This window comes from Pseudophryne corroboree, chromosome 6, assembly GCF_028390025.1.
Source record: "Pseudophryne corroboree isolate aPseCor3 chromosome 6, aPseCor3.hap2, whole genome shotgun sequence".
NCBI lineage: Eukaryota > Metazoa > Chordata > Amphibia > Anura > Myobatrachidae > Pseudophryne > Pseudophryne corroboree.
Window position 1 is genome coordinate 299,439,671 of NC_086449.1, and position 16,997 is coordinate 299,456,667.

Below are 16,997 nucleotides of genomic sequence, written 5' to 3' on the forward strand. Positions count from 1 at the left end.
ATCCAAACAACCCCTACTGCTTAATGATAAAATATACAGCAATACACGTATCAAAATTCCCTTGAATCATGAGATATGTTGTTGAGTGTAGCAATCAATTACCAGAGAACAGAAATATAAAGAAAGGCATTTAGCTAGCACGAGGATCCACATGATTGTACCATACAGTACTGGCTTGTGCTCGCTCTGTGTTAGAAGTGGGAAGTTGTAAAACAGAACTTTCATTGTTCAGGAACCATCTCACAGCGGGACGTCATGTGGATGCTAATCGCAGAAAAACAGCATTCCCTGCTGTGAAAAGGCACCTGCAGGCATTTCACATCTAATAACATCAAGAAGTATGTTCTTTCCTGAATTTGAGGAATGGACTTGCTGTCTTTTTACCATTATTACTGCGAGTAATAAATCTGATTAAGATACTACAAAAAGGGAAGGAAGGGTGGCTGCAAGATAACAAGCCACCCACTTTTGTCTCAGGAGTCCACTTAGATGGTAGCAGACTGCTCTGTGAAAAGTATGTTTGGGCAATATAGTTTTATACTAAAGAAATAAATTAAATAATGTACATTTCCTCTAGTCAATAACTGTATCCTACCTACTTCAACATTTTGGCTATGAATATATTAAAAGTTAATGCTACAATACTAGTATCAATTTGCTGTGGGAATATTTGGCTAGTTGTGGGCAATGGTGTTCTAGATATCGTGAACCCGCTCTAGAGTGCAGGACATTATAGGTATGGAGAGACACACTATAACAGCATTAATAGCGGTCTACCACCTCTAACCATCTGCTGGGGAGTCTGAATATTTATTTCTTGGCTACTGCTAGCAGTTTACTAAAAAGAAAAAGAAAAAACACCTATTTTGTAAACTAGATGCGCTCATATGCCTAAACTGTATTCATCAAACACATATGAGGAATGATTTCTAGTTGCAGATTTCTAAATAAGGACTAATCTGGAATTACCTTTGTATTTGCAAATAATCTTAAAAAGTAACAGTACCTGATGGGGCTCCAACCCATGCAAGTCCAAGGACACCGTCATCAAAATCTCTATCAGTAAATACATAGGCCAAGCAATAATCATCATGGTTCTGTTCAGAATTCAGCTCCAGAAACTTCTCCACTCCAATGTTGGGAAACCGAAAGGGATTTGAAGGGTCTCTCTCATCAACTGTAGTGTTAATCTGGAAGTAAAAAGGGAAAGAAAAAAAAGGCTTGCTTTTTTTCAGAGCATGATAAAAATGTGCTTCTCTGATTCATCCTCAAACCACTACAAAACACACGTTGCATCGCTAACACAACAGCAAGGCCCCCTAAGGAACAATACGAGATCTCAATATAATCAAGGCTGAATAACATGCAGAACTAACACAGAAATGAAAGATGTTATCATCAATGATTTCCACATAATACAGAGCACCATTGCCTCAAGCTGTATTACTACCACCATATGGTGGACGATTTTGGCTCAACGAACCATGGGTTACCTTATGTCATTGAATTTTTACATGACATTTTCAAAGATAGACAGAGGCACTTGAGGTTGGGAACAGCAATGTTCTATGCTGCTATCTCAGCGTTCTAAAAACACATAATTAAAGAACTTAAAGCAGCATTACTACCAAGGATATGCTTTTAGTAAAGTGGACCGTGACTACTGAAGCCCCCAGGGCTGATGCAGCTTATTATTGGTCCCTGAGGCCCATTATTGGCTTTACTGCTCACATACTTCCAGTCATTTAAAGATAATAAAAAATATAAAATAGCAAGATTGCAATTGCAGATGTTATCCAAAAATACCATCTGCTAGTAGTAGACTCAGAGCTACAGCTATATGAAGGGGCCGCTTCTTATATTCCTAAGCATGGAGTGAGGTCAGACAAACTCTCCCCTAGATTGTTTCAATTATTTCAAAGTATCATGCATCTACAACTGTTGGAATACATACGCTTTACCAGCGGACAGGATGCCTGCTGTCAATATCTCGACAGCGGCATCTCGTCCGCCAGAATGCCGTCAGCAGGGTGAGCTCTAAAAGTCCCCTTGCGGGCTCGCTACGCTTGCCACACTGTGGGCTCGGTGGCTCGCTGAGCTCACCACAGGATCTAATCCCACAAGTGGGAATAGCCCTGGTGCGCCGGGATTCCGGCTGGCAGTATTGTCGGCTGTCGGCACCCTGACTGTCGGGATCCCAACAGCCGACATTTTAACTGCAACCCCAACTACCACAGAGACCACACCATGCTAAAACTAGTCCGCTCTAATTCTTTTTTTGTATAATCTGTTTTTATTTAGAAAAGTATAAAGATTACATCCAAATAAACAAAAGAACTTCCAGACACATAATTAACGTCAATTGCAGATTAGGCATAAGAAGCAGGATAACTTGCCGTCCTGTCCAACTGGTATTAGGAGTAAAAACAGAGCGTAATAGGGTGTTTAATGAAATCATAACAATGCCTACTAGTTATTTGTGAAAACAATGAATGTAACCACGGTAACAAAAGAAACCCGTTCTAATTCTTACTCACACACCTACAGTCAAAGATGGTGAACAAAATGTGCAGGTTTGGAAAGCCCTGGAAAACACATCTGTACGAAGAAGCCCCGGGACTGCAGCAAGTTGGGAAGGTCCACCTTAGGAAAATGGTTTCCTAGGTGAACAAGCAGCATTAAGTAACATAAAATTGGCCATACACTGAACTATAACTGTAAAAACCATCCAAAGAAAACAGCTGAAGAATGGTATGGATCATTTGGTTTGCATAAAAATCCATTCCAATCCTCCCGACCATTGTTTGGCCATTCACCTGTCCTTGGGCTTGATTCAGAATTGTATGCATACTTCCCAACATGACCCTCTCCAGGAGGGACACAATGCTCAGCTACTAGGCTTTTCTCTTAATTTATGATTACCGTCACCTGTTTTGAACAGGTTAATGAATAAGAAAGGTGCTTCACCACAGGTGATGGCAAATTAAGAGGGAAGTCCAGGAGCAGAGCATTCTGTCCCTCCTGGGGAGGGTCATGTTGGGAGGTATGGTACTGCATATGTGCAGATCTGCCTGCAACATCGATCGCATTGCCCCAAAGCATGATTGACATGCTGCGGCCAATTGAGGGAGTGGTTTTGAAAACGGGGGTGTTATCCCTATTTTGTAGGCTTGAAGAGGCTAGGGTCTGCATGGGAGATGTAGATTTCTTGGCCATGGTAGAGAAGTTTCGTCACCCATTCAGAGTAAGCTTAAGGGCCCCATACACTAGAACGATTATGCCCAATTTCAGCCAATTCGGGCAGATATATTGGGTGAAATCGGGCATTTTGGCTGTGTATCCGATCAGATCCGATGCGCGGCCCCGTGAGGGTCGGATCGGCTCCCCTAGATCGTTAGTGCTGCACTCGTGATATGTCGGTTCCCACAGGCATGGCTGGGATCGCATACGATATATTGCATGCAAAATGTACCAAATCGTATGGAATCGTATGGAACCACTCCTGGGAAGCTCCCGGGAAAGTTCAAGGGAAATCGCCCCCGACTTCAGCCTCAGACATATCGTTGTAGTGTATGGGGCCCTTTAGACTTCCTCAGATCAGCAATGACTGAGAAGATGATACAATACTGCATCTTATGATGCACCACATCAGGCTTCTTATTCTTCAGATGCATCCAAAAAGGCAGTAGCAAAGTAACAGCGTCCACTTACGAATCATGCTCTATGGCCTGCTTTACACAGCACCGGTAAGTCACTGGCCCCTACATCAGGTCTGCCCCCAAGCCATCGAAAATAAGATTTTACTCACCGGTAAATCTATTTCTCGTAGTCCGTAGTGGATGCTGGGGACTCCGTAAGGACCATGGGGAATAGACGGGCTCCGCAGGAGACTGGGCACTCTAAGAAAGAATTAGTACTACTGGTGTGCACTGGCTCCTCCCTCTATGCCCCTCCTCCAGACCTCAGTTAAGGAAACTGTGCCCGGAAGAGCGGACATTACAAGGAAAGGATTTTGGAATCCAGGGTAAGACTCATACCAGCCACACCAATCACACCGTACAACTCGTGATAACATACCCAGTTAATAGTATGAACAACAACAGAGCATCAAACAACAGATGCCAACATAACATAACCCTTTTAATAAGCAATAACTATATACACGTATTGCAGAAAGTCCGCACTTGGGACGGGCGCCCAGCATCCACTACGGACTACGAGAAATAGATTTACCGGTGAGTAAAATCTTATTTTCTCTAATGTCCTAGTGGATGCTGGGGACACCGTAAGGACCATGGGGATTATACCAAAGCTCCCAAACGGGCGGGAGAGTGCAGATGACTCTGCAGCACCGAATGGGCAAACACAAGGTCCTCCTCAGCCAGGGTATCAAACTTATAGAACTTTGCAAAGGTGTTTGAACCCGACCAAGTAGCTGCTCGGCAAAGTTGTAATGCCGAGACCCCTCGGGCAGCCGCCCAAGAAGAGCCCACTTTCCTTGTGGAATGGGCTTTCACTGATTTTGGATGCAGCAAACCAGCCGCAGAATGAGCCTGCAGAATCGTGTTACAGATCCAGCGAGCAATAGTCTGCTTTGAAGCAGGAGCACCCAGCTTGTTGGATGCATACAGGATAAACAGCGAGTCAGTTTTCCTGACTCCAGCCGTCCTGGCTACATAAATCTTCAAAGCCCTGACTACATCAAGCAACTTGGAGTCCTCCAAGTCACGAGTAGCAGCAGGCACCACAATAGGTTGGTTCAAATGAAAAGATGACACCACTTTCGGCAGAAATTGCGGACGAGTCCGTAATTCTGCCCTGTCCATATGGAAAACCAGATAGGGGCTTTTACATGACAAAGCAGCCAATTCTGACACACGCCTAGCCGAAGCTCAGGGCCAATAGCATGACCACTTTCCACGTGAGATACTTTAGCTCCACGGTCTTAAGGGGCTCAAACCAGTGAGATTTCAGGAAACTCAACACCACGTTAAGATCCCAAGGTGCCACTGGTGGCACAAAAGGGGGCTGGATATGCAGCACTCCCTTTACAAACGTCTGAACTTCAGGAAGCGAAGCCAGTTCCTTTTGAAAGAAAATGGATAGGGCCGAAATCTGGACCTTTATGGACCCTAATTTTAAGCCCATAGTCACTCCTGACTGTAGGAAGTGCAGGAACCGGCCCAGCTGGAATTCCTCTGTAGGGGCCTTCCTGGCCTCACACCAAGCAACATATTTTCGCCATATACGGTTTTGCTGTTTTGCTGTCACGTCCTTCCTAGCCTTTATCAGCGTAGGAATAACTTCATCCGGAATGCCTTTCTCCGCTAGGATCCGGCGTTCAACCGCCATGCCGTCAAACGCAGCCGCAGTAAGTCTTGGAACAGACAGGGCCCCTGTTGCAACAGATCCTGTCTTAGAGGCAGAGGCCATTGGTCCTCTGTGAGCATTTCTTGCAGTTCCGGGTACCAAGTCCTTCTTGGCCAATCCAGAACAATGAGTATTGTTTTCACTCCTCTTTTTCTTACGATTCTCAGCACCTTGGGTATGAGAGGAAGAGGAGGAAACACATAGACCGACTGGAACACCCACGGTGTTACTAGTGCGTCCACAGCTATCGCCTGAGGGTCTTTTTGAGGCGGGATGCCATCATGTCCACCTGTGGCAGTTCCCATCAATTTGTAATCTGTGTGAAGACTTCTTGATGAAGTCCCCACTCTCCTGGGTGGAGGTTGTGCCTGCTGAGGAAGTCTGCTTCCCAGTTGTCCACTCCCGGAATGAACACTGCTGACAGTGCTTGCACGCGATTCTCCGCCCAACGAAGAATCCTGGTGGCTTCCGCCATCGCTACCCTGCTTCTTGTGCCGCCCTGGCGGTTTACATGAGCCACTGCGGTGATGTTGTCTGACTGAATCAGCACCGGTTGGTTGCGAAGCAGAGGCTCCGCTTGACTCAGGGCGTAGTATATGGCCCTTAGTTCCAGGATATTGATGTGTAGACAAGCCTCCTGACTTGACCACAGCCTTTGGAAGTTTCTTCCCTGAGTGACTGCTCCCCATCCTCGGAGGCTTGCATCCGTGGTCACCAGGACCCAGTCCTGTATGCCGACCTGCGGCCCTCGAGAAGGTGAGCACTCTGCAGCCACCACAGAAGAGACACCCTGGCCCTGGGGGATAGGGAGATCAGCCGATGCATCTGAAAATACGATCCGGACCACTTGTCCAACAGATCCCACTGAAAGGTCCTCGCATGGAACCTGCCGAAGGGAATGGCTTCGTATGACGCCACCATCTTTCCCAGGACTCGCGTGCAGTGATGCACCGACACCTGTTTTGGTTTTAAGAGTTCTCTGACCAGAGTCACGAGCTCCTGAGCCTTCTCCGCCGGGAGAAACACCTTTTTCTGGTCCGTGTCCAGAATCATGCCCAGGAAGGGCAGAGGAGTCGTAGGGATCAGCTGCGACTTTGGAATATTCAAAATCCAGCCGTGCTGTTGCAACACTTCCTGAGAGTGTGCTACGCTGATCAGCAACTGCTCTCTGGACCTCGCCTTTATGAGGAGATCGTCCAAGTATGGGATAACTGTGACACCCTGCTTTCGAAGGAGCACCATCATTTCCGGCATTACCTTGGTAAATATTCTCGGTGCCGTGGAGAGACCAAACGGCAACGTCTGGAATTGGTAATGACAGTCCTGTACCACAAATCTGAGGTACTCCTGATGAGGTGGATAAATGGGGACATGCAGGTAAGCATCCTTTATGTCCAGAGACACCATAAAATCCCCCTTTTCCAGGCTTGCAATGACCGCTCCGAGCGATTCCATCTTGAACTTGAACCTTTTCAGGTAAATGTTCAGGGATTTTAAATTCGATATGGGTCTGACCGAACCGTCCGGTTTCGGAACCACAAACATTGTGGAATAGTAACCCCTTCCCTGTTGAGGGTACCACCACCTGCTGGAGATATAATTTGTGAATTGCCGCTAACACTACTTCCCTTTCTATGGGGGAAGCAGGCAGGGCTGATTTTAGGTAACGGTGAGGGGGCATCACTTCAAATTCCAGCTTGTATCCCTGAGACACAATCTGTATAGCCCAGGGATCCACCTGTGAGCGAACCCACTGGTGGTTGAATTTTCGGAGACGCGCCCCCACCGCTCCCGGCTCCACCTGTGGAACCCCAGCGTCATGCGGTGGATTTAGTGGAAGCCGGGGAGGACTTCTGTTCCTGGGAACTAGCTGTATGGTGCAGCTTCTTTCCTCTACCCCTGCCCCTGGCAAGAAAGGACGCACCTCTGACTTTCTTGCCTTTTTGTGATCGAAAGGACTGCATTTGGTAATACGGTGCTTTCTTAGGCTGTGAGGGAATATATGGCAAAAAATTTGACTTCCCAGCTGTAGCTGTGGAAACTAGGTCCGGGAGACCGTCCCCAAACAATTCCGCACCCTTGTAGGGTAAAACCTCCATGTGCTTTTTAGAGTCGGCACCGCCTGTCCATTGCCGAGTCCACAGGACCCTTCTGGCAGAAATCGACATTGCATTTATTCTAGAGCCCTCTGGGCATCCCTAATATATAGGACAGCGTCTTTTATATGCCCCAGGGTCAGTAAAATAGTATCCTTGTCCAAGGTATCCAGTTCCTCAGACAGTGTATCTGTCCATGCTGCTACAGCACTACACATCCAGGCCGACGCAATTGCCGGCCGCAGTATGGTACCTGAATGTGTATAAACAGACTTCAGGATACCTTCCTGCTTCCTATCCGCAGGATCCTTTAGGGAGGCCGTATCCTGTGACGGCAGGGCCACCTTCTTAGATAAGCGTGTCAGAGCTTTGTCTACCCTAGGGGAGGATTCCCAGCGCATCCTGTCCGTTGGCGGGAAGGGGTACGCCATAAGTAACCTTTTGGAAACCAGCACTTTCCTATCAGGAGAATCCCAAGCTTTTTCACATAACTCATTTAACTCATGTGAAGGGGGAAAAGTCACCTCTTGCTTTTTCTCCCCAAACATATAAACCCTCTTGTCAGGGACAGGGTTTACCTCTGATATGTGCAATACATCCTTCATAGCTACAATCATGTAGCGGATGGCTTTAGCCATTTTAGGCTGCAATTTTGCATCATCGCCATCGACACTGGAGTCAGAATCCGTGTCGATATCTGTGTCAACAATATGGGATAGTGGGCGCTTCTGAGACCCTGACGGCCTCTGCGCTGTAGGATCAGGCATGGGCTGAGACCCCGACTGTCCCAAGGCTTCAGCTTTATCCAACCTTTTATGCAAGGAGTTTACATTATCATTTAACACCTTCCACATATCCATCCAATCAGGTGTCGGCGCAGTCGGCGGGGACACCTCATTCATCTGCACCTGCTCTGCCTCCACATAGCCCTCCTCGTCAAACATGTCGACACAAGCGTACCGACACACCACACACACAGGGAATGCTCTATATGAGGACAGGACCCCCACAAGGCCTTTTGGAGAGACAGAGAGAGAGTATGCCAGCACACACCCCAGCGCTATATGACCCAGGAATCACACAGTAACTTAGTGTTTACCCAGTAGCTGCTGTATATATGATTATTGCGCTAAATTTATGTGCCCTCCCTCTCTTTTTACCGTCTTTCTACCGTGAGTCTGCAGGGGAGAGCCTGGGGAGCTTCCTCTCAGCGGAGCTGTGGAGAGAAAATGGCGCTGGTGAGTGCTGAGGAAGAAGCCCGCCCCCTCAGCGGCAGGCTTCTGTCCCGCGATTTTGTGTAAAAAATGGCGGGGGCTCATGCATATATACAGTGTCCAGCTGTATATATGCTGCTTTTGCCAGGAGGTACTCAATTGCTGCCCAGGGCGCCCCCCCCCCCTGCGCCCTACAGTGACCGGAGTGTGTGGGTTAGTGTGGGCGCAACGGCGCACAGCTGCAGTGCTGTGCGCTACCTCATGTGAAGACAGGAGTCTTCTGCCGCCGATTTTGACGTCTTCTTGCTTCATCCGCCGGCTTCTGTCTTCTGTCTCTGCGAGGGGGACGGCGGCGCGGCTCCGGAAACGGACGACCAAGGTTAAGTTCCTGTGTTCGAACCCTCTGGAGCTAATGGTGTCCAGTAGCCTAAGAAGCATGACCTATCCGCAGTTAGTAGGTTTGCTTCTCTCCCCTCAGTCCCACGTAGCAGAGAGTCTGTTGCCAGCAGAAGCTCTCTGAAAATAAAAAAACCTAACTAAAATACTTTCTTATTAGCAAGCTCAGGAGAGCTCACTAAAGTGCACCCAGCTCTGTCCAGGCACAGATTCTTACTGAGGTCTGGAGGAGGGGCATAGAGGGAGGAGCCAGTGCACACCAGTAGTACTAATTCTTTCTTAGAGTGCCCAGTCTCCTGCGGAGCCTGTCTATTCCCCATGGTCCTTACGGAGTCCCCAGCATCCACTAGGACGTTAGAGAAAGCAATTTTACAACTCCGGTAACTTATTTGTAATTAGTTAAACAGGTTCAGGAAGTCTGGATGATGATTTAATAATTGAGATGCCACATAATTTTATTTATATAGCGCTCTTTTTACAACAAGACTCAAGGCACTTTACAGACATCAAAAACAATGCAAATACAGAAGATAATACAGCAAATACAGAAGGTAATACAGCAGTAGACAAGCCCCACAGACATAAAAAGAAAACCTAGAGCGTGCAGTAAGCATAATGCAGTATTGTTGTAGGCATTTTGGGTAGTAACTTCCAAAAGATTTGTATTCCACCCTCACAAGGTACCAAGTGAGGCAGCCATAGTTCACCTCTAGAAGAGATGACACAAAATGGGGCGATTGCAGCGTTCTATCGCTCAGGTTAGGGTCGCAAACAAACTGTCAAGTCCATGTATTTGTTATCCAAACCACAAGGGTACCAGATGAGGCAGCCATGTTGGGCGCACTATGAAGCTTACACTGTAGGTGCTGAGCCATACAAGGGCCTAATGCATATATATGGGAAACCTGACACTAGTGTAGTAGGATATAACCTGTACAGAAAGATCAACTTAAATATACTTTTCAAGGCAAGTATCAAAGATATGATGGACACACCTACAAATGTTTCACTATACATCTGGCTTCTGAAACATCCACAGAACAGCTAATTGTCAGCCACGTTCTATATAGAGTAGATTTCTCAAACTCAATTGTGCCTTCAGTGTCTACAACTACAGTACATAAAAATAAATGGATAAACTCACCCGAATGCGCTTCACCATGAAGCTAATGTTTCGAATCCCCATGAAATCTGTTGACTGATAAATTGTATCAATCGCTTTTACATGGCTGGATATCTATTTAATGAAAAGAACACATTGGATTTTTAGACTATTCCACACAAGTCACAGATTACAGCAAGGTTACAGTTGATGAGTAACACGAAAAGTTTAGCATTTCATTACAGTCCTACGATATCTGTATAGACTTTGGGAAGATCACTGGACTAATATTCATTTTCATTCACCTATCTATTCATGCAAATAAGCGTGAGAAATCTTTATCCAGTTGTGTTCATACCTCTTAGAATTTTAATGGTTTAACATTAACTGCATAACAGTGAATATGTGGATATGGCTGGAGTTTAAACATAATTTCTTAATTTAATATCTGGAAGAAAACATAGATGTTCTCATCTGCATCTGTTTCCCAATTAAAGCGCTACGGAATATACTAGGGCCCGGACTTACCAAGCCTCGGAGAGTGATAAATTGCACGGTGATAAAGTACCAGTCAAGCAGCTCCTAACTGTCATGTTACAGGCTGTGTTTGAAAAATGACAGGAGCCGAATGGTTGGTACTTTATCACCATGCAATTTATCACTCTCCGAGGCTTGACAAATCTGGGCTTATATAAGTAAATGTCAATTGCACTAATTATGTGTGGCTAACGCACACGCGTATGTGTCCAGATAAATGAAAGTTTAAAAAGCCTTCAAAGTTCTTTACACTGCTAATCTTTAGTCTAATGCTTGCTATTAATCTACAGCCGGATTCCTTGGGCATCGATGATCAGTGATCCGTCAGGGAATCGGCAAAAACAAAACAAAAATGCACAGTAAAAGTCCCAGACTCATTGACCCTGATAATCTTTTAGCCGGAATTGTCAAATGTTGGATTACCCCGATTGCCCCCAGCCAGGCATCGGGAAAGTGTGGAATTACCCTGATGCTCCCCTAATGTATGGGCCCCTTTTAAGCTGCAAGTCATATATTTTTAAAATTAGAATGCTTGCTGATCCTCCATACCCTCAATTGCAGAGATTGCCAATTTATACACCTTTCATACTAAAATCCCGGGTTCAACACGAGTTACTGAACATTGTGTCAACCCCTTTCACACTGCACCTTGGACCAGGGATGTTCCCAGGCGTCCCCGTTCACACTGCACACGTGTTTTTGCCCTGCATGTTACTTCCTTGAGGCAGCATTAAAAAGTAGCCCAGGTCAAATAACCCAGGTCGTGCCTTTCACACTGCGGCGTATCTGGTCGGTCCCGGGGTTTGACCTGGGCACACAACCCAAGTGGACCCTTTCACACCAAAACTGGACCTGGGTTACTCTAGTAATATCCTGGGTCAGAGGTTCGGTATGACAGAGATATTAGCTGGAAAACGCTGAATAACGATAAAATTACAAAAGAAAATCAGAAAGCCTCTCTGGAACAAATTGCGTAAATAATAATTACAGATGTTTCCTCATACACCTAGCCTCAATACGCCATGCAGTGCCATATGCCTGGTTCAAGTGAGCCGCCATGTCCCGTGCAACTCTACTAACGTTGGGCAGGACGCACCAGGAGACTGTGCTGATTAATTTAGTATGCAACACTTGTATAGCTGTGTGTGACTGAGTCTGTATATGAAGAACAACGGTACTTAGCATGGAAAAATCTGTGGCCGCTGCATCGTAGCACTGCGTATACAGATTCAGAGACTCAGTTGCCACAGATATACAAGTGTTGCATATGAAATTAATCAGCACAGTCTCCTGAAGCATCTTCGTCGCATTGCGATTAAGATGCATTTTTGGCACACAAAAAAAAAAAAGACGCCCAATAGTAGCAGAGTCTCACAGGAACTGGCACACTGACAGGGGCTCTTTGGTGCGACTGCAGCAATGATGATATCTGTGGAGTGAGAAGTATTACATAAGCAGTTGTACAGTTATCATGTAAGCACACTGATAAGAGGTCTAAACCTGTAATAATTATCCCAAGGACATGACTGCCTGCACACCCAAGGTGCTTTCCACTGGGGTCCTGTAGCTGTGACACTTTTAGTAGGAGACATTAATCCTACAGAGAAAAATGCACTTGGAAAAAGATTAATATATTTAAGCAGCGCAATATATTCAGGATCTATGCATCCCTTTTTAAGTAAGACCTGGTGATACATACAGTCAGCTCATGCAATACATAAAAGGCTGAAAACGACCTCATGTGCGACATCCCATTACATGACACATCCTTCTCTTTATGCCTGCCACTTTCAATTGAGCTTTAAGTGCTATGATGAAGCATAACAGTATTATTTTATAATACTTTTACCCAAAGGATTTCCAATCCTGAATGTTTGAGACATTTCAACATTTATTTTGCGTGGCTGTGCTATTTATAGTAAAAAGACATGTTAAATTTATCCCTTGACATCAACACAGAACGAGGGAAGAAAATGCTATGGAAATTCACAATTTTCAATATAAATTACCATTGAAGACCAAGGCACTGGACTGAGCCTACAGTCCATTACATTAATGATCTCTCAGGAGGCACAGGCTGCTGCTGGATGATAATGTGCTCAGTAAAATACTAAGGGTCAGAGATATTAAAACTTGCTCCACTTGTGGAGAGCCGGACCAGAGGAACATAAGAAAAGTAGAAAATTAAGCAGATTAAAGAGAGACAGTGGAAAATCTTCAATCTATGGAATATAGTAGAAATAAAGGCAGAGTACATAGACAAGTGAGGTCCCTCGATTGTCAGTTTCATTATCGGAGATGTGATTCTTAAGGATAAAAATGATAGCTAGTCATCTGAACTGTTTATATTCTCCAGAAGCAATGAAAGCACAACTGGATACCTTTGGATTTTGTATCCACAGAAGAAACCAATACCCTTTCTTAATTTAACCTATATTTAACAAAAACAAAAATAACTCCAAATATAGTAGTAGGACAACAAGACTGTCCAAGGAAAACATGAGACTTTCTTACATATGAACTACATGTTCTATAATACTACACTGCAATTAGAAGAAAGCCCTAGTTTTATTACATAGGTATAGAATATGCATTTGAAAGACCTACCATACAGTCATGCAGCATTCTTTATTCATATGTGCCTAGATTAACGCAACAATCTGGTAATTGCATCAAGAACAGATCTAGGATTAAAGTACTGATAACAAGCAAACCTACCTATACAGAGTTTGCATGTTTTCTTGTTTTGCATTGGTTTCCTCCAGGTACTCTGGTTTTGGGATGGCCATCAACCACCAATGGTTAATAACCACTGATGGCATTGCCATCGTTCGCGATCCAATGGCTTTCTGCCATCAATGGCAAAGAGCCACACTTTTTTCTTCATTGGTGCCAAGACACAGAGACTGCGTCCCACAAATCCTCACCCCAAGCACTGAATGGCCTGCAATGCTGTGAGGAATAGAGCAGGTGTGACCACTGGTGTAAACCTATCGATAGTTCTCAGTTGATGGCCATCCCTATTCTGGTTTTCTACCACAGTACAGAAATATACCGGTAGGTTAAATGACCTCGGACAATATAAAAAGAAAAAGAAAAGGAACAAAACCTTAGTATGAATGTGTGTCCACATGGTAAGGAAATAGACAAACCTACACTGGGACAAGGACTGAAGTGAATGATGAATTTTCTCCATAAAGTTCCCCTTTACATGTGTTATATATATATATATATATATATATAAATAAATAAATAAATAAATAAAAAGACACTCACTTTTCCAGCATAGCAGAAAAAAGTAAACAAGCCAGCACTCGCGTGTAGATGGAAAAAAGAAGCAGGAATTAATCTTTAGCCAAACGGCATGGTCATGTACAGCTCACACAAACACAGCCCGACAGCTGTTTCAACAGATTCCTGGTTTTCCTCAGGGTCAACTGACACTGGAGACAGAGCCTGAATAAATATACAAACTGGCGCCAAAACATTTGAATTAGGTCATGTTGTGGGAGGGGATAGAGCGGAGCAAGCCCTATGCATTGCCCGCTGCACCCTCCCGCTCCATGACGTCTATCGTCAATGTAAACAAATCCAACGCCGTGCTTAGCAACGGCTCCGGCGCGCTGTGTTGTGCAGACACTTCAAGGGACTTTACGAACCTACCGGTTGCCAAACATTTCAAGGAAGCACAACACACAATGAACCAACTCAAGTGTTGCATCATCGATCAGATTCCGCCCCTACAGCGGGGTGGAGATTGTGACAGAATTTTGTTACAAGGAGAACTACAATGGATACATAGATTAAATTCTTTAACTCCCAATGGTCTGAACGAGGATTTTCATCTAGGATGCTTCCTTTGATGCCTTTCGTTGAACATCTTTTTGACTGTTTCCGTTGTTTGGTTTCATTTCTTTAGACACCGCCATATGTCCTGTTATTTACGCTGTTTGCATTTTATTTTTGTTTCTTCGCCCGGGTGGGCACCGCCGTGTGTCTGTTTATCATCACCTGATAGGGTCATGGTTTATGTAATATTGAAGTTTGGATACAGTTCCCACATTTCTTGATTCACACACCACTTAAACACTCACCTTGCCAACACCCCCTATCACTATGTCTCTTTAGTGATTACCTTTTTATGTTTCCATCGCACCAGCACTGAATTCCAGCAGCCTATAAGACGTTCCCCAGTGGGCAAACTTGGATGGTTAAGTGATTTCTACAGCCACACCACACTGGATAACGTCCAAATCCGGCCGAACTTGGAAACTAAGCAGTGTTGGGCCCAGTCAGTACCAGTTTTGGAGACTGTCTGAGAATACTGGGTGCTGTATATCCCTCACTAAATACTCTTACGGACCAGTTAGTTTGCCCTATATGGATTTTCCTTGACTTAATGGCTGGGAATTCACGCTTATATTGTCACATTATTGATCAATTATGTGGCGGGTCTGGGTTATATTGGCAACAGGATGAGTGGGTAATTATTGTTGTGGGCACTTCAGCATCACTTGCTATACATTTTTAATGGGCTGCATATACAGTAGATCTTATTTTTCTTCCAATGCAGTACCCATCACCCATTAATTCATTATCTTTGACCCGGCACATCACCAATAGTGTGCACAACTTATCCGTTCACCTCTTTATTTCCTTTAGTCGTCTTGTTATTTGCTTCCCGTTCTTTAGCCCTTTGCAGGACTAGTACGGCTGCACTGATAACTTGCCGCGCACAACACCGCGCGCCGGAGCTAAGCACGGCGTCGGATTTGTTTACATTGACGATAGACGTCATGGAGCGGGAGGGTGCAGCGGGCAATGCATAGGGCTTGCTTCGCTCTATCCCCTCCCACAACATGACCTAATTCAAATGTTTTGGCGTCAGTTTGTATATTTATTCAGGCTCTGTCTCCAGTGTCCGTAGCCCCTGAGGAAAACCAGGAATCTGTTGAAACAGCTGTCGGGCTGTGTTTGTGTTTTTTTTCCATCTACACGTGAGTGCTGGCTTGTTTACTTTTTTTCTGCGATGCTGGAAAAGTGAGTGTCTTTATTGTTACTGCTGCCTTGCACCACCATCATCTCTCTAAATTGAATGGCTGTGAGTGCTGTCTTGATTTTCTATTGATGTGTATATATATATATATACACACACACACACACACACACACACACACACACAGATAGATATATATTCATACAGACACTGGCATCCCGTCCATCATAATCCTGACAGCCCCCCAGTAAGCCCCCTACCCCTCACCCTTTCCCCACTCTAACCTTCCCTTGTGGGTGCCTAACCCTAATCCTCCCCAGTGGTGCCTAAACCTAGCCCTCCCCACTTGATGCCTAACCCTAACCTCCCCTTCTAAGAGCCTAACCATAACCCTCCCTCCCCAGTACCTAACCCTAACCTTCCCTGCACTTACCCCTAACCCCATATCTTCACCCTAAACCCACAATCCCCCCTAACCCCCACGGCAGGACACCAGCAAGTCCCGCTGTCAGGACGATCGGGATGGTGGCTGGCGGTATTGTGACGCCGGGATAGTGTCCTTGTTTGGGATGCCGGCATTGGTATAGCGACCGCCGGTATCCCCTCCGTCGGTTAGGTAACTGCTTCCCGATTGGCCTTTCAACAGATATGCCATATATAGGTTGAGTCTCCCATATCCGAAATGCTTGGGACCAGAATAACTTTGGATTTAAGATTTTTCTGTATTCTGGAATATTTGCATACCATAATGAGATATCTTGGGGATGGGACCCAAGTTTAAACACCAAATGCATAAACATGCATGGTGTTCCATAAACACCTTATATACACAGCCCGCATATAATTTTATACAATTTTGTGCATTAAACAAAGTTTGTGTTCATTGAACCATCATAATACAGAAGTGTCTCAATGATGCTCAAAATATTACGTATTTAAGAATTTTTCATACCATCTGTGGTTTTGCCAAATCAAGGTCTTAAAAAAAAAAAAAAAAAATCAAAATAAACTGCAGCTACAAATTCAACAAACTAACGTTACCTGTGCAATGACAGCTTCTCTAGTTTCTCCATATCTTCTAAAGAAGAGATGATCAGTCTGGATGTAGAGCTGACAGGTATTTTTCTCTGCTTGCGCAGCTCGTTTCTTCCTAAGAATGACTGGGCCAGTCCCCTCATGCTCGTCTAAATGTTTCTAAACATTTAAAAAGAAAATCACTCACTACTGCAACCAAAACAGTATTATTTATGGATATCTATGAATGAATCAAAACTTGCAAATGGGCT

The 16,997-nt window shown here is 44.9% G+C and overlaps 1 protein-coding gene across 1 annotated transcript in view; it reads right to left on the minus strand.

Moving 5' to 3' along the window:
* The window catches only part of ADAM10 (ADAM metallopeptidase domain 10), a 346,615-nt gene that overhangs the window by 43,259 nt on the left and 286,359 nt on the right, over positions 1 to 16,997 (minus strand). Inside the window, exons 6-8 of the mRNA XM_063926173.1 lie at positions 16,753 to 16,905; positions 10,221 to 10,313; positions 1,007 to 1,190 (exon numbers count right to left, since the gene is read on the minus strand). Coding sequence (XP_063782243.1) covers positions 1,007 to 1,190; positions 10,221 to 10,313; positions 16,753 to 16,905 — 430 coding nt within the window. The remainder of the gene's footprint in view (positions 1 to 1,006; positions 1,191 to 10,220; positions 10,314 to 16,752; positions 16,906 to 16,997) is intronic.